The sequence below is a fragment of the Octopus sinensis genome, linkage group LG3 (assembly GCF_006345805.1).
Source record: "Octopus sinensis linkage group LG3, ASM634580v1, whole genome shotgun sequence".
Classification (NCBI taxonomy): Eukaryota; Metazoa; Mollusca; class Cephalopoda; order Octopoda; family Octopodidae; genus Octopus; species Octopus sinensis.
The window spans coordinates 161,629,969-161,655,021 of NC_042999.1; the positions used below are offsets into that span (position 1 = coordinate 161,629,969).

At 39.2% G+C, this 25,053-nt stretch overlaps 1 protein-coding gene across 2 annotated transcripts in view; it reads right to left on the bottom strand.

The window, feature by feature from the left end:
* LOC115209948 overlaps positions 1-25,053 on the bottom strand; it is a 125,327-nt gene that overhangs the window by 32,710 nt on the left and 67,564 nt on the right. For both annotated transcript variants that reach the window (XM_036501571.1, XM_029778587.2), the window contains exons 3-5: positions 23,491-23,618; positions 20,575-20,659; positions 15,551-15,844 (exon numbers count right to left, since the gene is read on the bottom strand). In XM_036501571.1, coding sequence (XP_036357464.1) covers positions 15,551-15,844; positions 20,575-20,659; positions 23,491-23,618 — 507 coding nt within the window. The remainder of the gene's footprint in view (positions 1-15,550; positions 15,845-20,574; positions 20,660-23,490; positions 23,619-25,053) is intronic.

Sequence of the window (25,053 nt, forward strand, 5' to 3'; positions counted from 1 at the left end):
TTAACTAAAAAATTCTTGCTGCTTTGTTAGTGACCAGCTTGAACCCACTCAAGAACTTGAATGAACCTCGAAGGAAAGTTATACACACATACATACATATGTATATATACATAAATATATATATATATATATATATATATATATATATATATATATATAATCAATTAAAAAAGACAGAGAAAAAGAAAAAACAAACGTGAGGATGTAGCACAAGCAATGTATTAATCTGATGCTCAGAGAAAGAAGAGAGTAATAGTTTTACATTTCGAGCATAGCTCTTCTTCAGAAACAGGAAAAACAAGGAAGTCCAAAGGGAGAGAAGGAAGAAAGAGGAAAAAAAATCACCAACAGTCCACATGCAGCAACATTTCTGAAGTGACCAGAAGTAGGAGGAATGAAAAGAAAGTGCTTTTTGGGACAGGAGGGCATGAAGATGGTCGGTATGTGTGTATGGCAGTAACTGCATATGTGTGTGTGTGTGTGGGGTAATATATATATATAATATATATATATATATATATATATATATATATAATCAATTAAAAGACAGAGAAAAAGAAAAAACAAACGTGAGGATGTAGCACAAGCAATGTATTAATCTGATGCTCAGAGAAAGAAGAGAGTAATAGTTTTACATTCGAGCATAGCTCTTCTTCAGAAACAGGAAAAACAAGGAAGTCCAAAGGGAGAGAAGGAAGAAAGAGGAAAAAAAATCACCAACAGTCCACATGCAGCAACATTTCTGAAGTGACCAGAAGTAGGAGGAATGAAAAGAAAGTGCTTTTTGGGACAGGAGGGCATGAAGATGGTCGGTATGTGTGTATGGCAGTAACTGCATATGTGTGTGTGTGTGTGGGGTAATATATATATATATATATATATATATATATATAATTGAAATAGGATAAAAATTTTTTCGGGAAAAAAATTTATCAATGGCCAGCATATCAAAAAATGCTTTTAAAGGTAAAATTTATACATAATTTACAAGATAAGGGCAGAAGAAAAAATTCTAATGCCAGATACGCCGAAAACAAAAAAGTTTTTTTGTTTCGGCGTATCTGGCATTAGAATTTTTTCTTCTGCCCTTATCTTGTAATTTATGTATATATATATATATACATACGAAGTCTGATCAATAAGTATCTGGACTGTTGCCATAGTAACAAAGCTAAAGAATGCAGAGCGAAGTCACAAAGCAAAGATTCACCTTGACCTCTGTTTTGCATGTGCACTAAGTTTTAATATTCTAGCTCACTTCTACTGATTACAGCAGTGCTTTGAAGTAACATGTGTAATGTGTGGACATTGCATTGACCATGACAGAGAAAGTTGTAATCAGAGGCCTACACAAAGTTACAGAAAGTGTATGGAGAGGAGTGTATGCTCCACACACAAGAGTACGAGTAGTTCAGACATTTCCAAGATGTCTGAAAAACTGTTGATAGTGAAAAACATTCTGGGAGACCTGCAACCAGTGGAACTGAGAAAAACAATGCAGATGTATGTGCAGCTGTGAGAGGAAACTGCCAAATCACCATCCGTGAGTTATCAGAGGATGTGCAGATTAGGTACAGTTCAGTTCAGTCCATTATCACTGAAGATTTGGGTATGAGACATGTGTCTGACAAGTTCGTGCCAAAACTGCTTTCAGATGACCAAAAATACATTTGGGTTTCAGTTGCACCAAATCTCCTTGACTGAGTTGAGAATGATGAAAACTTTTTGAAAATTTTGTGTAGGTCTCTGAGCAGGTATCACCAAGCTTTTGGCAAAATTTGATGCAGATTCTCTGCTCAACTTTCTTTGTCATGGTCAATGCAATGATCACATGCTACACATGTTCCTTCCAAGAACTGCTGTAAACAGCAGAAGTGAACTAGAATGTGAAAACTTAGTGCACGTTCCAAATATTAATACATAATTCACTGCAATTACTAAATAAACAACACAAAGCCTTTTTCTACATGTTGTCATAGGTTCCATCACACCTTTAAATTCGTCCATAGATCCAAATGCAAACAAAATCAACACAAATAACACACCCATCCATGATCATTACAATATATATATCTGAGTGTGTGTGTGTGTGTGTGTGTGTGTGTGTGTGAGAGTGTGTGTTTGTATACTCTTCTTTTTCTCCTATCTCTCTATCAACATAACTATCTTAGAAACTGGTTAATTTCAACTCAATAAATTTTAGTTTTTATAGTTTTTTAGTTTTTAGTTTTCTTAGTTTGTAATTTTAAGTTTAGGTTTAAATTTTAATTTTCAGTTTTAATTCTAATTCTTAATCCTTTGTCTCATATCATTTAATTGCTATTAAGCTTGAAATACAATTTTACATATCTGCACTAAACTATTGTCCTTATAACCTTACCTATATTGGTCTTCCACCCCCATTCTACTGAAACTTTAACGTTTGACCTCTAACCACACAACCTATCTATATCATTACCTTCACTTTTACCTCTCTTTTACTCTTTTACTTGTTTCAGTCATTTGACTGCGGCCATGCTGGAGCACTGCCTTTAATCGAGCAACTCGACCCCGGGACTTATTCTTTTGTAAGCCCAGTACTTATTCTATCGGATTCTTTTGCCGAACTGCTAAGTAACAGGGACATAAACACACCAGCATCGGTTGTCAAGCAATGCTAGGGGGACAAACACAGACACACAAACACACACACGCATATATATATATATATATATACATATATACGACGGGCTTCTTTCAGTTTCCGTCTACCAAATCCACTCACAAGGCTTTGGTCGGCCCGAGGCTATAGTAGAAGACACTTGCCCAAGGTGCCACGCAGTGGGACTGAACCCGGAACCATGTGGTTGGTAAACAAGCTACTTACCACACAGCCACTCCTGTGCCTATACCTATTTATTTTTATTCTTATTTTTTACCCTGTTACCTCTAATTTTATTTTTATTCCCTTTCTGTTCTTTCTACTCTCTCGAATACATACTCACAAAACCAATTTATAAAATATCTATCATTACCTTTTCTTTTCTTTTCTTATTTTTCTTATTTTTTATTTATATTTTTTATTTGTATTTTATTCATATTTTTACCCTTTTACCATTATCTTATTTTTTATTTCTTTCTCCTATCTCCCTTTCTCTCTCTCATACACCCACTCACAAACCCCATTTATGTCCATCATGGATGGAAACACTCCGTCGGTTATGACAACGAGGGTTCCGGTTGATCCGAATCAACGGAACAGCCTGCTCATGAAATTAACGTGTAAGTGGCAGAGCACTCCACAGACACGTGTACCCTTAACGTAGTTCTCGGGGATATTCAGCGTGACACAGAGAGTGACAAGGCCGGCCCCTTGAAATACAGGTACAACAGAAACAGGAAGTAAGAGTGAGAGAAAGTTGTGGTGAAAGAATACAGCAGGGATCACCACCATCCCCTGCCGGAGCCTTGTGGAGCTTTTAGGTGTTTTTGCTCAATAAACACTCACAACGCCCGGTCTGGGAATCGAAACCACGATCCTATGACCGCGAGTCCGCTGCCCTAACCACTGGGCCATTGCGCCTCCACTATGTCCATCACACTTTCTCGCTCTATATACACATTTACAATATGAATACATCATTCAGAATACTGTGAAAATACTGCCTGGATTTACCTGGGATTTTAACTAAAAACCTGTACATTCATGGAAGTACCGACCAACATCCATATCCTCTGGAAAAAGATGAGATGTCAACATTATTCTCCTGCTTATATTCTTCTAACTACTTTTACTCTTTATTCTTCTAAACTGTGAATTTTATTCCTTGTAAACTGTAAATTTTTCCCATCTAAAATATTCACACCTTGTCTCTGATGACAGAATTACCCAGTGCACGGACATGCTAACCTACCACTTAGGTTATCCCAGAAATGGCTGTAAGACTTCAAATTCACCTTATCCTAATTAAATTATTCTAAATGACTTGAGATACTCATTCTGCCATGGTTTTTGATTTTTCCTCTAATATAATATATACATGCTATAACGGAACCCTAACACAGATCCCTAGATCCAGCCTTAACTGTGATCTTGAAACCTAAAGGTCAACCTACTATAGCACTTACCCAGTGTACCTATTCGTTTAGATCACAAGTGAACTAAACCCCTCATATTCTTTATATATACGTGTGTGTGTATGTGCATCTATCTATCTATCTATCTATCTATCTATCTATCTATCTATATATATATATATATATATATATAGCGACTACTTCTTTCATATGTCAGATCCAGTTTGATTCATACACTAACCATTCACGATGTCAGTAAGTGCTATATATTGAGTAGCTAAATGAGTGCCTTTAGTTCACACAGGTCAACTCTGTTTTTTATTGCCAATGGTATTAGAGCAATTTTTGAGTAAATTTGAAGTGCTCGTTCCCAATATGGCATCCATTTTACTAGATTGGCTGTAGTTTTAACACATACACACATTGCGCTAGACTTATGGCATATTTTATGCATGAAAAAATTAAAAATTACATGTGTGTGTCTTTGTGCAAACATAATCATACAAAAGAAAAAAATACACAAGAAGAAGTGTGCAGAACAATAAAAAAGAAGCAACTTTATTCCCATAATCACACTGCATAGTTTGATTTTTTTTTTTTTTTTCATGGATTATCAAGATAATTTGCAGAAACTCGAATATAGACTGCCATCAATGTGTATTTCAATTCTACCTTGATGACTTTCCAACATCACCTTTTTTTATCCTTATGGAATGAAGTTCCAATCTTCCTCTCTGAAATCACCATGATTCACTGGAAATCTGTCCGACATGCATTAGAGACTACTTTTTGGCTCACATTAGCATCCAAACTTTGAAAGTTACTGAGCAATTTTTGTACCAATTCTTCATTGCTTTTTGCATTGAGGTTACTCCAGAAGTTCTTGACTAGTGAAAAATAACTGCACTAGGCTAAACTCTTTACTCTTTCACTTGTTTCAGTCATTTGACTGTGGCCATGCTGGAGCACCGCCTTTAGTTGAGCAACTCGACCCCGGGACTTATTCTTTGTAAGCCTAGTACTTATTCTATCGGTCTCTTATGCCGAACCGCTAAGTGACAGGGACATAAACACACCAGCATCGGTTGTCAAGCAATGCTAGGGAGACAAACACAGACACACAAACACACACGCACACACATATATATATACATATATACGACGGGCTTCTTTCAGTTTCCGTCTACCAAATCCACTCACAAGGCTTTGGTCGGCCCGAGGCTATAGTAGAAGACACTTGCCCAAGGTGCCACGCAGTGGGACTGAACCCAGAACCATGTGGTTGGTAAGCAAGCTACTTACCACACAGCCACTGCTGCGCCTCAATATTATAGTCTCAATATTATTCATAAGTTTTTGTAAAATTCAAATCTTTTGAGTTTACAATGTGAGAATCATCTTAGATGCTTGCTTTCAGTTTTTCAATATTCACTGCAGGGAATGGACTATCAATGTATTAGAAGTAATCAGTATGATTGTCTAAAGTCTTAACAAATTATTTCATCAATCCAAGCTTGATATGGAGTGATGAGAGAATTATTTTTCTTAGTCAACAATTGCTTGTTAATGACATTTGCTGCATCTACAGTCACGTGTTGCCTAGAGATCCACATCACTTTTCTCCAATGATCTTGCTATGTTTAATTATTTTACAAGCAGATGAGACAAAAGTATTCCATGGATTCACTTTGTTGCACACCCAAGAAATTCAATATCTTTAGGTCATCACATATGAAAGCAGAGCTTCTGTAACACCATTTGGATATTTTTGAGATTTCATTAAGTTTTATTGAGTGAGCAATTGGAAAAATGTGCAATAATACAGATTTCAGGTTTCTGGTGGAACTATGTAGAAAAAGTTGTCTGTCTTCTGGATTATAATCCTTTCAGTATTTCTATTGGGAAAAGAGTTCGGGAATGTCATTGTAATATGCAAATTCTGTCTTTGAGCCAAAGAAAGAGTTTCCACCTCTTGTTCAAGAAGCCAATATTTTAACTAATTAAAATATCATCACATTGAACAACTATGACACAGATTTCTTGTAATGATTGAAACCTTTCACATTCAGAACATAAAAGTAACAATCATCATAGGGGTTTAGGGATCTCTCTTCACACCATAAGCACACCAAATTTCAAAAATTTCCTTTCTCTGTTTTTTCACACTCCAATTTATTTGTCTGCCTGTCTGTCTATCTATCTATCTATCTATCTATCTATCTATCTATCTATCTATCTATCTATCTATCTATCTATCTATCTATCTATCTATCTATCTATCTATACTATTTACTCTTTTACTCTTTTACTTGTTTCAGTCATTTGACTGCGGCCATGCTGGAGCACCACCTTTAGTCAAGCAAATCGACCCCGGGACTTATTCTTTGTAAGCCTAGTACTTATTCTATCGGTCTCTTCTTGCCGAACTGCTAAGTGACGGGGACGTAAACACACCAGCATCAGTTGTCAAGCGATGGTGGGGGGACAAACACAGACACACAAACATATACACACACATAAATATATATATACATATATACGACAGGCTTCTTTCAGTTTCCGTCTACCAAATCCACTCACAAGGCATTGGTCGGCCTGAGGCTATAGCAGAAGACACTTGCCCAAGATGCCACGCAGTGGGATTGAACCCAGAACCATGTGGTTGGTAAGCAAGCTATTTACCAGACAGCCACTCCTGCACCTATCTATCTATCTAATCTAATGTTCTCTGTCTATTTCTCTAATGCTATCTACCTGCCTGCCGGTCTTTGGTTTTTTTCTGTCACGAAGTTTTGTTTACCTTTTGTATTTGCAAAATGTATTTGCCACCAATAAAACAGGATGTATTAGAATTATTCAATCAGTTTCTTCGTGTTGAACTTATGTTCATTTGTAAGAAAGATTACAATCAAGATAACTTTAAATTAAAAAAAAACTAGAGTGGATAAAAACAATGCTGAAGAGGTGCAGGAGTGGCTGTGTGGTAAGTAGCTTGTCTACCAACCACATGGTTCCGGGTTCAGTCCCACTGTGTGGCATCTTGGGCAAGTGTCTTCTACTATAGCCTTGGGCCGACCAAAGCCTTGTGAGTGGATTTGGTAGACGGAAACTGAAAGAAGCCCGTCGTATATATGTATATATATATATATATATATATATATATATATGCGTGTGTGTGTTTGTCCCCCTAGCATTGCTTGACAACCAATGCTGGTGTGTTTATGTCCCCGTTACTTAGCGGTTCGGCAAAAGAGACCGATAGAATAAGTACTGGGCTTACAAAAGAATAAGTCCCGGGGTCGAGTTGCTCGATCAAAGGCGGTGCTCCAGCATGGCCGCAGTCAAATTACTGAAACAAGTAAAAGAGTAAAGTGAAAAAGATAAACTTAATTTTTCTACATTTGTCAGCAACTAAAATTTGTATTAAGGAAAAATTCCCATTTGAGATTGTACAAGCTTTCAAAATTAGAGTCAGTCTTTAAATTCAGTTTCCTCAAAATAGATTCAGTTCATTGTTTTTTGGAAAGAAAGCAAAACAACCAGATGATCTGTAAAGTGACTTGTTAATATTCCATAATTTCAGTCAAATATTCTGAGTTACTTAATTGACATAGACATTCAGAACGCAAATTACCAGTTAGGTTGTTGGATGTTCTCAGTGTTGAATATTTCATTTTGACGAATTAGAATTGTATTTCTTCAGTTTACATGCACCACCAAATACCTGTGTATCCATTCATGTATCTGTCTGTCTGTCTGTCCAGCTATCCTGTTCATATGTTTCAATAAACTGCATCCGAACCATGCAAGCATGGAAAACAGTAGTTAGAGCATCGAGCTTACGATCGTGAGGTTGTGAGTTCACTTCTTGGACCGGGCTGTGTGTTGTGTTCTTGAGCAAGACACTTTATCTCATGTTGCTCCAGTTCACCCAGCTGTAGTTACAACATCACTGGTGCCAAGCTGTATTGGCCTTTGTCTTTCCCTTGGATAACATCAATGGCATGGAGAGGGAAGGCTGGTATGTATGGGCAACTGCTGGTCTTCCATAAGAACAACCCTAGGTTGTGCATTCACCAGTGAAGCAACTTTCTGCCCAGACATGTACCTTAGAGGGGAACCTCTTAGGTGCACCCATGGTCATTCGTGACTGACAGGTGCACCCATGGTCATTCGTGACTGACAAGTTCACACACCACACACACACACACATACATGTTATTTAGGAAGTTAACAGTTATGTCCAGTCATAAAGTGACCATTGGTTTCGCACCTATAAAGCGCTTAGCAGTAAAGGCAATTCATCAGACTCAAAAGGTTGAAACCAATGGTCACTCTATGACTAACCATAACCTTTAACTTCCTAATCATTACTGCTCTAATGTTTCAGAGTGTGATTCTTTTTTGGTTGTATGAACTACTAACAATATGATATATATATATGTTATATATATATATATATATATATATATATATATATATATATACACACATATATACAAGCATGACCTCAGAGTGTTGGGCCTCACTGAGGCAATGGCGAAGGACCGAGATCTCTGGAGATATGCTGTGACTGCAAAGACCCAGGCTGCTTCCTGCACCAGTTCCGCATAGCCCCTGCCCATTCAAAGTACCCTGGATCCCAGAACGTCCCGCTGTGCTTGAGGAGACCTGTTGAGTCAAGTACATGAACATGAACATCGAAATAAATATCAATGGAAATAGTAGTTGCGATACCTGTGCCGATGGCACATAAAAAGCACCATCCGAACGTGGCCGTAGCCAGCGCCGACTCGAGTGGCTTCTGTGCCGGTGGCACATAAAAAGCACCATCCGAATGTGGCCGATGCCAGCGCCGCCCTGACTGGCTTCTGTGCCAGTGGCACATAAAAAGCACCATCCGAACATGGCTGTTGCCAGTGCCTCGGCTGGCTTCCGTGCCAGTGGCACGTTAAAAGCTCCAACCGATCGTGGCCAATGCCGGACACCCCTGGCACCTGTGCAGGTGGCACGTAAAAAGCACCCACTACACTCGCGGAGTGGTTGGCGCTAGGAAGGGCATCCAGCTGTAGAAACTCTGCCAGATCAGACTGGAGCCTGGTGCAGCCCCTGGCTTCCCAGACCCCGGTCGAACCGTCCAACCCGTGCTAGCACGGAAAACGGACGTTAAACGATGATGATGATGATGATAAACATATACATATATACCCAGAACCATAGTAATAGCTTGGGAGTGAAATTTAGGATTTCTCAGTTTGCTGCAAATCAATTTTGATAAAACTTTTCCCAGCTGGTTTGCACACTATGGCAACACCTTTGTTACATTTTCATTGTTCTGTGTGGCATCCTTTCATTTTCATTTCAGATTCTTCAGTTTTGGGGTGAACCACACTAATAGCTTTTAAATGAAAATAGCCCATTTAGATATATTTTTTTCATAAAATGAAGTGTAATGATACATATTGAGCATACATTGAGTTTATATTCAACAGAAAACCATAATAATATTATAACATTTATTGACATAGTGAATACACTCACGGAGTGGTTGGCGTTAGGAAGGGCATCCAGCCGTAGAAACATTACCAGATCAGGCTGGGCCTGGTGCAGCCTTCTGGCTTCCCAGACCCCAGTTGAACCGTCCAACCCATGCTAGCATGGAAAGCGGACGCTAAACGATGATGATGATGATGAATTATTTAGTCACATGAGTGCCATTTCAGTGAATAACTTCAAAAACCATATAATCTGTCAATTTCTTAATAGTAGCAGGTTGGACTGGCTCTGCTGCAGCTTGGATGGTCACCCATAAGACATCTTTTGATGCAAATTAGTGTGCATCAGCAGAAACACCTTGTTAAATGATGGACCAAAGATTTTCAATAGAGTTGAGATCCAGAGATGCTAGGAACCACACACCACTAACCTTTCACTTTGTATGCCATAAGACCCTAGGAATGTTTGGGTGGTCCTTGCAGAGTGGGAGGGAGCATTGTCATCCATGAATACATGATTCTTTAGAAGTGACAGCAATATCATCTAGTCAGAGATCCAAGACCTCCTTTAGAAGATTGCAGTAGATGGCTGCGGTCACTTTAACCTCCTCGGGCACCCTAACTTAGCCAACAAGTCTGTTCCCAATGATACCAGCCAACAACATGACTCCTCCACCCTGTTGTTGACATTGTAAATGTTGGTGACGCTCATCTCCAACCATCAGGTTCATCAAGGGTCACCCTGGTTTTGGCAGGGAACAGAACACAACTCATGTCTAACATCATCTAACTTTGGGCCCATTGAAGCCTCAAACTCTTATGAGGAGGCAGTTTCAGGGGTTCTCACATAGAAGCCATTGTCCCAAGGATTCAATTTCTAGTGGTTTTTGGTACATGAGGAAGTCCAGAGGCAGTGAAAATGGTTTTGCTTGTTTGTCCGGGTTTCCCACATAACTTGCAGCCAATATTCCTTAAATCCCTACCGATTACAGTCTTGGAGGTCTCACAATTGCATCGTTTCTTTCTTGGTGTTCATGTGGCTAAATAATTCATTACATCAATAAATGTTATAATATCATTATGGTTTTCTTTTAACAATATACTCACTCTATGGTTAATATGTATCATGACTCTTCCTTTTCTGAAAAAAATGTCTAGATTGGCTATTTTCATTCAAAAGCTATTAGCATGGTTCACCAAAAACTGAAGAATCTGAAATGAAAAAGAAAGGACGTTACACAGAATAATAAAAATATAACAATGATGTTGCCATAGAGTGCAAACCAGCTGGGCAAAGTTTTATCAAAATTGATTCACAGAAAACCGAGAAATCCTAAATTTCACTCCTAAACTATTACTATGGTCCTGGGTGTATATGTATATGTATGTATATATATATATGTATATGTATGTATATATATATATATATGTATATGTATGTATATATATATATGTATATGTATGTATATATATATATATATATATCACTAAGGAAATGTCTAGAGACCGAGACCTATGGAAGTATGTGTGCATGAGAAGACCCGGCAAGACTAGTCAGGCCATAACCCGTGGCCCGACCTGGGACGTAGTCAGTCCTGTGCATACCTTCCTTTTGTGACACTTATGAAGACCTGTTGAGGCAAGTGAAATCACAAATCAAATCAAAACAAAATCAAAATAGATGAACATCAGGGAATTGTATTCTTTGTGGTACCAGTGCCGGTGGCACACAAGAAAACCACCCAAATGTGGCCGTAACCAGTACCGCATCGACTGGCCTCCGTGCTGTGGGCACAACAAACACCATCCGATCGTGGCCGTTCGCAAGCCTCATCTGGCACTGTGCCGGTGGCACATAAAGACACCATCCGAAGGACCCGGCGATGTAGTCAGTCCACCTGTGCATACCTTCCCTCTTATGACACCTGTGAAGACCTGTTGAGGCAAGTGTGTGACACTTGTGAAGACCTGTTGAGGCAAGTGAAAATCAAACCAAATCAAAATAGATGAATATCAATGGAATTGTATCTTTGTGGTTCCAGTACCGGTGGCACACAAGAAGAAAACCATCCGAAGTGGCCGTAGCTGGTTACCGCATCGACTGGCCTCCGTGCTGTGGGCACAACAAACACCATCTGATCGTGGCCGTTCGCCAGCCTCACCTGGCACCTGTGTCGGTGGCACATAAAAACACCATCCAAAGACCCGGCGACGTAGTCAGTCCACCTGTGCATACCTTCCCTCTTATGACACTTGTGAAGACCTGTGAGGCAGAGGCAAGTGTGTGTGACACTTGTGAAGACCTGTGAGGCAGAGCCAAGTGTGTGACACTTGTGGAGACCTGTTGAGGCAAGTGTGTGACACGCGTGACACTTGTGAAGACCTGTTGAGGCAAGTGAAAATCAAAGTGAAAACAAACCAAATCAAAATAGATGAACATCAATGGAATTTGTATCTTTGTGGTTCCAGTACCGGCGGCACACAAGAAAACCATCCGATCGTGGCCGTTCGCCAGCCACATCTGGCACCTGTGTCGGTTGCACAAAAGACACCATCCGAAGACCCGGCGACGTAGACAGTCCACCTGTGCATACCTTCCTTCTTGTAACACTTGTGAAGACCTGTTGAGGCAAGTGACACTTGTGAAGACCTGTTGAGGCAAGTGAAAATCAAATCAAATCAAAACAAATCAAAATAGATGAACATAAATGGAATTTGTATCTTTGTGGTACCAGTGCGGTGGCACACAAGAAAATCATCCGAACGTGGCCGTAGCCAGTACCGCATAGACTGGCCTCCGTGCTTTGGGGACGTAACAAACACCATCCGATCGTGGCCGTCGCCAGCCTCATCTGGCACCTGTGTCGGTGGCACAATAAAAACACCATCCGAGCGTGGCCGTCTGCCAGCCTCGTCTGGCACCTGCTAGCCTCATCTGGCACCTGTGTCGATGGCACATAAAAACACCATCCGAGCGTGGCCGTCTGCCAGCCCCGTTGGCACCTGTGTCGGTGGCACATAAAAACACCATCCGAGCGTGGCCGTTCGCCAGCCTCGTCTGGCAACTGTGTCGGTGGCAATAAAAATCACCCACTACACTCTCGGAGTGGTTGCGTTAGGAAGGGCATCCAGCTGTAGAAACACTGCCAGATCTGACTGGCCTGGTGCAGCCTTCGGGCTCCCAGACCCCAGTTGAACCGTCCAACCCATGCTAGCATGGAAAACGGACGCTAAATGATGATGATGATGATGATGATATATATATATATATCATCACCATCATCATTTAACATTTGTATTCTATGCTTGTATGGGATAGATAGTTTAACAGGATCCTATGACCAAAGTGACAGGAATAAGCTCCAGTGTCTGCTTTGGCATGACTTCTAGAGCTGAATGCCTTTACTAGCACCAGCCATTTTAAAGAGTACACTGTGTACATTTTCCATGGCACCAGCATTAGTGAGGTCACCAAGTAACACTGAATAATCTCCTTTATAATGATAATTTTGACATAAGGCCATATACTTTAGATGGGAGTATGCAGGGCAGCTTTAGGAGGTGCAGGGCCCAATTGGGAACAATTTTGGTGGGCTTCAGGTTCCCAGTCAACTTGCATCAAGATCTATAGAATCATAAAAATATAAAAATCCAGTCGTTGAAACTATGCTACAATGCGGTGCCACATAAAAGCACTCAGTCCACTCTGTAAAGTGGCAGTGTTAGGAAGAGCATCCAGTCACAAAAACCATGCCAAACCAAATGGGTACCAGACATAGTCCTTGACTTGTTGGCCCCTGTCAAACCAGTCAACCCATGCCAGCATAGAAAATGGACGTTAAATGATGATGATATGCATATATATATACTTACATGTATTTATATGTGTGTGTATGTGTGTGTGTGTGTGCGGTAACTTTCTGAAACATGGATAATTTGTTAATAAAATTTTCTGCATTTACATTTCAGATGGTGTAGATTATGATTATATCAGAATCTGTGGTGCAAAGCATTTTCGCTCTCTTTTAAATAAACTCAAAGGTAGCCTGTCCTCAATGTGGTTGTTTAGTATGCTAGAAATAGCAGTTATCAAGCATAAAAAACAGCCACTATTCTGATCTCCTAATATGTCACAAAGGGGAAAAAAGTCCTTTGCAGTATACAAAGAGCTGAGATTAGTTGATAGCACATGAAAAAACAAAAAACTCCAAGGTGAGGGGGGTGGGATCCTGGGCCCACCCCGCTCCAATTTCAATGTAAAAAAGTCATTTGCAGTATATTAGGAGATAAGATTAGTTGATAGCACAAAAAAAAAAAAAGAAAACGAGGAAAAAACATCATTTCTCACTGAAATTGAGTTGGGTGTTGTTAAACTATAAATTTAAACTACATCTAAACAACACCTTTTAAAAATATTCTGGCAAAACTCGGAAAGAAATTTAACAAGATCCCAAAGAAACTTTTATTTGTTGCATGTTGTTACGCTAAAAGAGATATACATAAAATGCAAATTAATAATAATTATTAATTAGAATTTTTTGGAAGCAGGTTATATACTTACTGATTATTTTTTTCTAGAAGCTCTGCTGTAAGACACAGTCCTGTCTGTGTGGCAAGAACTTTGTTTCTTAGCTATATGTTTCTGGATTTAGTACCAGTGTGTGACACCAAATATCTCCTACCATAGCCCCGTGTGTGTGTATGTGTATGTGTGTGTGTGTCTGTATGTGTGTGGCTGTGTGTTTGTGCTTGTCCAAATCCTGAATGAGTGGCATTGCAAGGTGATGTTCTCTTTTGAACATCATCATCATCATCATCATCGTTTAATGTCCGCTTTCCATGCTAGCATGGGTTGGACGGTTCAACTGGGGTCTGGCAAGCCCGAAGGCTGCACCAGGCCAGTCAGATCTGGCAGTGTTTCTACAGCTGTATGCCCTTCCTAACGCCAACCACTCCGAGGCTGGCAAACGGCCACGCTCGGATGGTGTTTTTTATGTGCCACCGACACAGGTGCCAGACGAGGCTGGCAGATGGCAGAGATAAGAAATTTTATCTCAACTTTCCCATCTTTCTTTCTCCCACCACACACACACACACACACACCCACACACACACACACACACACACACACACACACACATACATGCGCACACGTGTGTGCATGTATACAATTCCCTACAAAATAAAAATACATATACGTACAATCATGCACATAAATACAAGAATCTCAACAAAACCACTGTCAAAAATAATTGAACCTTTAACCTTTAACCAAAAACTGAGTACTGAATTCTTTTACATATACACATCCATTTAGCCTTTTGCTTTTATCATTTTTTAAATTTTTTGCTTTCTTTAATTCATTCATTCATGCATGCATCCATCCATCCATCCATCCATCCATCCATCTATCCATCCATACATACATACATACAGGGGTTGGACAAAATAATGGAAACACCTAGAGTCATAGCATCATAATTTTGAAATATCTATAAAACCGTCAAAAGCTTGTTTATTTTCACACTTTTTGATTTATTAGTAGTGTTGCATACAAACATACATATTGATCCTTACACTAAAAATACAAATAATGTCGCTAAAGTGTAAAAAGTATGCTTTTTTCTTGTTTTTTTTCTTTTTTAAGACCTTGTAGATTTTTTTTAAAGACTTCAGGGAAACTACTTGTATGAAATGTCACAGTATAGAATGTGGTCCTCTTGAGCACAGGGCCCCCTTCAGTGCAGGGCCTGACTGAGAGTAACTGGTCCAATCAACTTAAGGCCAGCCCTGCAAATTTAATGTAACCAACTCCAGATGTTATTTAATTGACAATTTAAAGGAAGCATGATGAAGTCATCACTGGAATGACTTAAACACGGAAATGTCATACATCTGCCTCTGTGACCCTGCTTACAGAATAATAATAGGAAATAAACCAGAACTAAAAAACAATCTCATATCAATAATAATTGGCAAAAGAGGTGAATATTTCATACCCATCTGTATCAATACTCTCATAGATTTTGTTTATATTCTCCATCAGATTTGTTGGAATGTTAAGAGGGACACCATTTTCAATACTTCCACTACTGTTGTTTGCAGGAGGTTGTTTCAAGGCCCATCTAGTTGTGGGGCAGCTGAAGGTTTCTTTCTGTTTCTTCTTACTGGTCTCAGACCAATCTTGAAATTTCTTTGTGACCTGTGTGGGAGAAGTTGCACCGGTTGTACATGACTCTGCAATATTTCTGTAGTTGTTAGGGATTCCTTTATTCTGTGATTCAACTGATGCACTGAAAATGAATCAATCTATTAGAGACATTCTATCTATCATCTTAATACACACATACATGGATGCACACATACTTAAGAACATACTTGTGTATACCATTAAACATATATTTTATATTATATAATATATTATGTATCTTACATATATTAAGTATTTTATATAAATATTATACAAAGATATTTATATTAAAATTATATATATACTAGCAGTATCGCCCGGCGTTGCTCGGGTTTGTAAGGGAAAAAACTATATAAGCATTTTTAGAGAGTTACTTCCCTTATATAACCCGAGCAAAAATCATTAAAAATACGGAAAAATGATGGTAAATTTTTTTTTTAAATCGTAGACTCATTGTAGACACGCACTAATACCCAGAAGGGCTCGATATGAATGACGACTATAAGATACCCGCTTTTGGTTAAACTGCACCGCAAAATGTGGGAGTAGTTAGGAATCTAAATCGGAGGAGACAGAGTCTCACACACACAAATTCTATTTTATATATAAAGATATATAACACCTATATCTTATATATACAGGGTCTCCATAAATTAAATTTACAATTTGAAAAATTCAGAGTAAAATTGAAAGCAAGAGGCAAAAAATAATTTTATTAGAAATATCAGAACACTTCCATGTGGACTGTACTGGTTGCTCACAACACATACAGACAATGCATACAATAAAGTGTGGAAATTGTAAAGATAATTTATGAACTACCCATACACACACACACACACACATGCATACATATATATATACTCTTTTACTCTTTAACTTATTTCAGTCATTTGACTGTGGCCATGCTGGAGTGCCGCCTTTAACCGAGCAACTTGGCCCCGGGACTTATTCTTTTGTAAGCCCAGTACTTATTCTATCAGTCTCTTTTGCCGAACCACTAAGTAACGGGGACATAAACACACCAGCATTGGTTGTCAAGCAATGCTAGGGGGACAAACAGACACACAAACACACACACGCATATATATATATATATATATATATATATACGATGGGCTTCTTTCAGTTTCCGTCTACCAAATCCACTCACAAGGCTTTGGTCGGCCCAAGGCTATAGCAGAAGACACTTGCCCAAGATGCCATGCAGTGGGACTGAACTAGGGACCATGTGGTTGGTAAACAAGCTACTTACCACACAGCCACTCTGGCACCTATATATATGTATTATATATTGCATATATATGTTATGCTTGTATATTATCTATGTGTATATAAAAATATATATTATTACACATCAATTTGTATGTATGCATAAATATATACATTGTGTGTATATGTATGTATAAATGTTGGCATGTGTATATATGTATGTATATATACTTACATAAATATATGTATATGTCTGTATTAGGTATTATTGTATGTATAGGTTCACATATATGTGTATGTATTTTTATGTGTGTGTGTATATATGTGAGTGTATGCATGTATGTATATGTATGTAGACTCCATCAAATGCTAGAGGAGAAAGCTTGAAGTAGTTGATAGATTCTGTTACCTAGGTGACCAAGTCAGCTGTGGAGGTGGATGCTCCAAGAGTGTAGCTGCTAGAATAAGAATAGGCTGGGCAAATGCCTACTGCTGTTGGTAACAAAAAGGTCTCTCCCTCAGAACAAAAGGCAGACTTTATTTTGCCTGCCTGTGAATAGCCATGCTCCATGGCAAATCACCAAGGACATGCGAAAGCTTGAAAGAAATTAACTTTGTATGCTTCACTGGATGTGCAATGTCAGTGTGCATGTATGACAGAGTTTAAGTGTCTTGACAGAAAAGTTGGGCATAAGAGGCATCAGATGTGGTGTGCAAGAGAGACAACTGCACTGGTATGACCATGTTATGCATATGGACAAGGACAGCTACATAAAGAATCACCAACCTCTAGCTGTAGAGGGAACCTGTGGAAGGGGTAGATCCAGGAAGACATGGGAAGAGGTGGTGAAGCATGATCTTCGAGCATTGGGTCTCATGGAGGGAATGACAAATGACCGAGACCTCTTGCCGTATGTCATGCTTGAGAAAACCTATCAAGCCAAGTGAAACTGTAGTTGTGGCCGATGCCAATGTGATGTAACAGGTGCCCATGTCGGTGGCATATAAAATGTGCCCTTTGAACATTGGGCCTCACAGAGGCAATGGTAAGTCATGCTTAAAAAGACCTGTCAAGCCAAGTGAAAACATAGTCATGGCCGATTGTGGTGTCACATAATTGGCACCTATGCCGGTGACTTGTAAAATACACCCATTACACTCTTGGAATCATTGGCATTAAGAAAAGCATCCATCTGTAGAAACCATGACAAATCAGCTTGACATCTGGTGTAGCTCTCCAGCTTACAAGTTTCAGTCAAATTGTCTCTAACCCATGTCAGCATGGAAAGCAGACACTTAATGATGATGATGATGATTATATATATACGAATAGGCACAGGAGTGGCTGTGTGGTAAGTAGCTTGCTTACCAACCACATGGTTCCGGGTTCAGTCCCACAGCATGGCATCTTGGACAAGTGTCTGCTACTATAGCCTTGGACCGACCAATGCCTTGTGATTGGATTTGGTAGACGGAAACTGAAAGAAGCCTGTCGTATTTATGTATATATATATATATATATATATATATATATATATATATATATATATATATATATATATATACATATATATGTGTGTGTGTATGTGTTTGTGTGTCTGTGTTTGTCCCTCTAGCATTGCTTGACAACCGATGGTGGTGTGTTTACGTCCCCGTCACTTAGCGGTTCGGCAAAAGAGACCGATAGAATAAGTACTGGGCTTACAAAGCATAAGTCCCGGGGTCGATTTGCTCGACTAAAGGCAGTGCTCCAGCATGGCCGCAGTCAAATGACTGAAACAAGTAAAAGAGTAAAGAGTAAAGAGAATGTAGGCATATGTATGTATCTGATATTTTCCATTGATAACCCTTTTTTCTACCACTTATCATTCACTAATCCCTGAAGCATTCCTTGCTGGACCCATACTTCACTCTTGACACTGTCTCATATCTGTCAATGACCTGTTATTATTACATTCCCCTTTACACATCTCTGACCACCTCTTATCATTATATACCTCCCCCTCTCCCCCTTCCCAAACTGTTGCAACCTTCACCCATCCACCACCACCCACCACCTCTTTATTTCTCGTTTTTCTCCTACCTATTATATTAGTATTATTTTGCTACACTTCATCCTTTTTTGTATGCCCAGTTATCACCTCTCCACTGGGATACTTCTATTGATATCCACCCCTCAATCTCATCCCGTTTCCCCAGCTCATATTTACCTTCAACTGTCATTGCACCCTTATTCTCCATTCATACATTCAACCTCCCCCCTCCCCACCATCTGCAGCCATTTCTTACTCTCTCTAACACCTTGGTAATTTCTATCAGCCAACCTTTCCTGATCTTCTGATCCACCATTCTTCTATTCGCATTCTTGTACTTTGAGGGCACACTCTGACCCCTCATAGTTACCATCTATATCTCTCTTTCCAGTTCTACTCCAATTACTCCCATCCGAGTTTATGCGAGGTAACCATATATCTTCTCCTTCTTTCTCTACACCTGTTCATGTCCATTCTATTATACTTTAACCTATCGATCCTTAGCACTACCCCCCCCCATCTCCGCTCTACTACTCTCCTTTTCATTTGAGGGGCCTTGCAAGTTACATGGTAATCTCACTAGTGCTGGTGCTATGATAAAAGCACATCGCACATATTGTTAAGTGGTTGGATTTAGGAAAGGCATCCAGCCATAGAAGCCATGCCAAAGCAGACACTGGAGGAAAATGCAAGTCTTTTAACTGATAAGACCCTGTTGAACCATCCAACCCATGCCAACATGGAAATTAGGTATTAAACGATGATGAAGATATGTATAAGTCAGAAAAATAGGCACTTGTATATTTGTCATTAGAGTGGCTTTATTAATTATAAAGTATAAAATATTATAGATCCATTTCAACCAATCTTACCTCAGTTTCACATAGACTGTTAGGTAATTAATTACCTGAAACCGTAAAGCAGCTGGTATGGAAAAAAATCATCATTTATTCCATACTGGCTACTTTGATGAGTGTGGTTTTAGGTGATCATCTAATTACCTAATATTGTGTGCAAAACCAATTGGTAAGATCAGCTGAAATGGATTTGTAATACTCTTTTACTCTTTTACTCTTTTACTTGTTTCAGTCACTTGACTGCAGCCATGCTGGAGCACCGCCTTTAATCGAGCAACTCGACCCCAGGACTTATTCTTTTGTAAGCTCAGTACTTATTCTATTGGTCTCTTTTGCCGAACCGCTAAGTAATGGGGACATAAACACACCAGCATTGGCTGTCAAGCAATGCTAGGGGGACAAACACAGACACAAAAACATAGACACGCATACATATATATATACATATATACGATGGGCTTCTTTCAGTTTCCGTCTACCAAATCCACTCACAAGGCTTTGGTCGGCCCGAGGCTATAGTAGAAGACACTTGCCCACAGTGCCACGCAGTGGGACTGAACCCAGGACCATGTGGTTGGTAAACAAGCTACTTACCACACAGCCATGCCTGCGCCTACTGTTTATATCATGATGAAAATACACACACATGAATACACATGCACACACACACACACACACACACACACACATACACACATATTCACAGACACATTTGTACACTGATGTCTTACCTTTGATAGTAATGCATCTTGCTTTTTTGGTATTCAGTTATAGAATAAGACTCCTTATCCATTGATTCTCCATAAACAATTAAAGCTTCAAAAGAATAGGAGATTGAAATTACCTGTTGTAGACAATAAAATTTAAGTGGAATTTCATACTAGAAATGCTTAAAGGATACTTTTGATGTATTTTCTCAAGAAAGTGAATTGAGGAAATATCAAAATGATGGAATAGACAAGAGACATGATACAATGGTGCTTGTTGAATATGGTGTTGCAAAAGTGGATGTGTTAAGGGTGGTGGAAGGTTTGATCAAAGTGAGAGGAGTTTAATATGAAGCAACAATAATAGCAATACAGTTGCTACCATCATGAGTTTTAATATTATCATTATAGATGAAAGACTTAGACCCTGAATCCACAATTATAGTCACCATTTGATATGAGTTCTGAGGTAAATAAGATAGATCTCTAAAGAAACCATGTTCAAACTGGTCAGATTCATCATCTCAAATGGGCTTTATGATGTCATTCTGAACATAACCAATCATAATCATTGAAATCTTAAGGCTGTGAGACAATGCAGAATTAATTCAAAACCTCCTCAAATCCCATCTTTTATCTTTTAGTTGTTTCAGTCATCAGACTGCGGCCATGCTGGAGTGCTGGCTTGAAGAGTTTTTAGTTAAATGAATCAACCACAGTACTTTTTTTTTTAAAGCCTGGTACTTGTTCTATTGATCTCTTTTGCCAAACCACTAAGTTATGGGGATGTAAATACACCAACACTGGATGTCAGGCAATAGTGGGGGACAAACAGTCACACATACACACACACACACACATACACACACACATGTATATACAACAGGCTTCTTTCAGTTTCCATCAACCAAATTCACTCACAAGGCTTTGGTTGGCCCAAGGCTATAGTAGTAGACACTTGCCAAGGTGCCATGCAGTGGAACTGAACCCAGAACCATGTGTTTGGGTAGTAAGCTTCTTACCACACAGCTACACCTGTGCCTACAACTTCAAAAAAAAATCATAGTTTGAATGCCTTTAATTATAGGTTTGCTGAGTCAAGGCTGATTTGGGATTAAACAAGAGAAAATATGCAACCTGATTCTAGAAATTTGACATTATGAGATGTACCAGGACCTCTTAATTTTGAACATAGTAAAGGTAGATGGAAATTGTGCTATTGACAAATCTGGTACTGAGAGAATAAGATATAAAAAGAATGGAATGTGTTGCTATTGATAAACTTGTACTGTAAACATGAGTTGTAATGCGGAAACTCATATTTAGAACATCTATACCTGTCAGAGGATATGTATCTTCTTGCTAGGAGGAAGGAGGTGATGGAATGAATACTACACTAACTATACTGTGTGGTAAGTAGCTTGTTTACCAACCACATGGTTCTGGGTTCAGTCCCACTGCGTGGCACCTTGGGCAAGTGTCTTCTACTATAGCTTCGGGCCGACCAAAGCCTTGTGAGTGGATTTGGTAGGCGGAAACTGAAAGAAGCCCGTCGTATGTATGTATATATATATATATACGTGTGTGTGTTTGTGTGTCTGTGTTTGTCTCCTTAGCATTGCTTAACAACCGATGCTGGTGTGTTTATGTCCGTTCGGCAAACGAGACCGATAGAATAAGTACTGGGCTTACAAAAGAATAAGTCCCGGGGTCGAGTTGCTCGATTAAAGGCGGTGCTCCAGCATGGCCACAGTCAAATGACTGAAACAAGTAAAAGAGTAAAAGAGAGTATACTAAAATGAATTGATGGATGAAAGACTTGTGGTCAAAAATAGGTCTTTTTAACATGTACACCAGAACTAATACTCATGCACGCATATTTTTAATGATAAAACCCCCAAATGGGAAATACTATTATAAACATCTTTCCATTCATGCATGCATATGTGTGTGTGTGTGTGTGTGTGTGTGTGTGTGTGTATACGTATATGTCATTGTCATCATCATCATCATTTAAAGTTTTTTTTTTCCATGTTGGCATGGGTTCCCACCGATGCCAACATGACAAGTTTAACAAGAACAGATGAACCAGAGGGCTCCACTAGGTTCTGTGTCTGCTTAGGCTTGGTTGTTACAGTTGGATGCCTTTTGTAACACCAACCACGTAATAGAGTGTACTAGGTGTTTTTCGCATGGTACCAGCACCAGTGAGATCACTAAATACCCACAAGGTAAGACCCCTCAACTGAGCAGAGTATAGACTGAAGGAATAAGAAACTAAGATAGAGGGAGAAGGGCAGGTATCTTGCTGAAGAGGGAAATACATGGTTTGTCCACCTGGAAATTAAGAGAAAGAGAAAGATGTGAGGTCCAGGTATAACATGAATATGAGACAGGCTAGGACATATATAACACTTACTCTTTTACTCTTTTACTTGTTTCAGTCATTTGACTGCGGCCATGCTGGAGCACCACCTTTAGTCGAGCAAATCGACCCCAGGACTTATTCTTTGTCCCCCTAGCATCGGTTGTCAAGCAATGCTAGGGGGACAAACACACACACACACACAAACACATACACATATACACATATATATATATATATACATATATACGACAGGCTTCTTTCAGTTTCCGTCTACCAAATCCACTCACAAGGCATTGGTCGGCCCGGGGCTATAGCAGAAGACACTTGCCCAAGATGCCACGCAGTGGGACTGAACCTGGAACCATGTGGTTGGTTAGCAAGCTACTTACCACACAGCCACTCCTGCGCCTATACAAAACTTGTATAGAAAACACAAATAGCAATGTTTATGACATTATACCAGTGGGTAGATGATAATGATGATGATGATACAATGGCAATGATGGCACCACACCTGGCCTATTTCCCCACACAGAGCCTCCCACACACACACACACATACTCTAGACTTACCTTTGGGAAAACGCCGAGTAGAAAGTAATATATCAGGTGATGTCACCATTCTCTTTGGTTGTGGTGTTGTTGCACCTGCTGTTCCACACATTGGCCTTGCTGTGGTTGCACGATGTAGTTTCAGATTTCTACAATAACATATTTACTAATATTACAATTTTGGAAAAATAAAAATAAAAAAATATAACTTTGATCATCTATTTCATAGGTGCTATTATCCTCACAATAACCACAACTACATCAGTTCTTTTCATTGTTATCAGAGTTATTTCTTCAATCAGGAGATAAAGAAAATGTAGAGTATCCACAATTTCAACCAGTTGGCAACACAAATCACAAATATGTGATTTGCACTGTCCACTTATATAGGACACCTTATCAGAGATCTACTTACCAGAAGCTGAATGCATCCTTCCTTGTACACACACATGCACACACAAAATAAACCTTTCAGTGACTAGATTAGTGAATTAGTTAAGTGGAACTTGATAGGGCCAATTATCAGCAATGTGTGGTGTGTTGTTCTGAAGAATGAGATTAGAGCAGAATTGATTGGGTATACCAAAGAAGGAAAGATAAAGGAAAACAAATTAGAAGCAAACAAGTGAGAACATTCGAAGAGGTTAGTAGGAAAGGTATCATGGCTAATGATGAGAATGGTCTTCAAAAATTTCTTCAATGTGATAGACAAAATTGGGGTTGTCAGAACTAAAGTGTGTTCTTTTTATACAAGTAAAAATGAAAGCTTTTATTATCCAAGCCCTGTAAATGGGTTCAATTAACAAAGGCAACAAAGGCTCCATTAGGTCTTTGGCAAACCAAGATGAATACAAACTCAAGTATAGACAGATGTGTGTAGATTTCCAGTAACTCTTTACTTAAATGTTCAGAGCAACCACTGGTAGCTATGGACAAGTAATGAACTTTAGTACTTATCTCAATGGCCTGTCACAGTTCTTGACAGAAGACATAAGGTACTATAGAAAGCCAATAACAACAGCTGGGATATGGTTGGTGATAAGTGATTGTAAGAGGAGCAAATTGCTGATCCCCTAGCTTGGATGGGTCTGCTCATTGAACTTTATATATACATGCAAGAGATGTTTGCTGAGGTCTTAGTGGACATCTACAGCAACTGGCAGCAGAACAGGGCTATTTCCAGTTTTGTTAGCCAAGGACTGATAGCACAAGTGAGGAAGGATGTAAACAAAAGAAGCATCAATAATTTCCAGTCGATAACTCTGCTGAATACAAAATTTAAGACTTGGCCTAGGAACTAGCAAAGTGGGTGGTGCTTATTGCCAGTACTGGGGTCAGGGAATGCACAGTCCTGAGTGAGCCCAGCAAGGCCTATCCATGACAATCTCTACCTCATCTGATACAATGTAATACAGAATGGATAACAAACCTGACTTTGACAGAACTTATCAAATTGCATCTATAAATAGCTTTCAATATGGGTGGCCTTATGCCAGGTTTTGAAAGGGTAAAATATGATAAAGGCTTAAAGCCACCCACCTCCACTTTCCCCTTCCAAATATTTCTTCATAGTTGTGGGAGCTT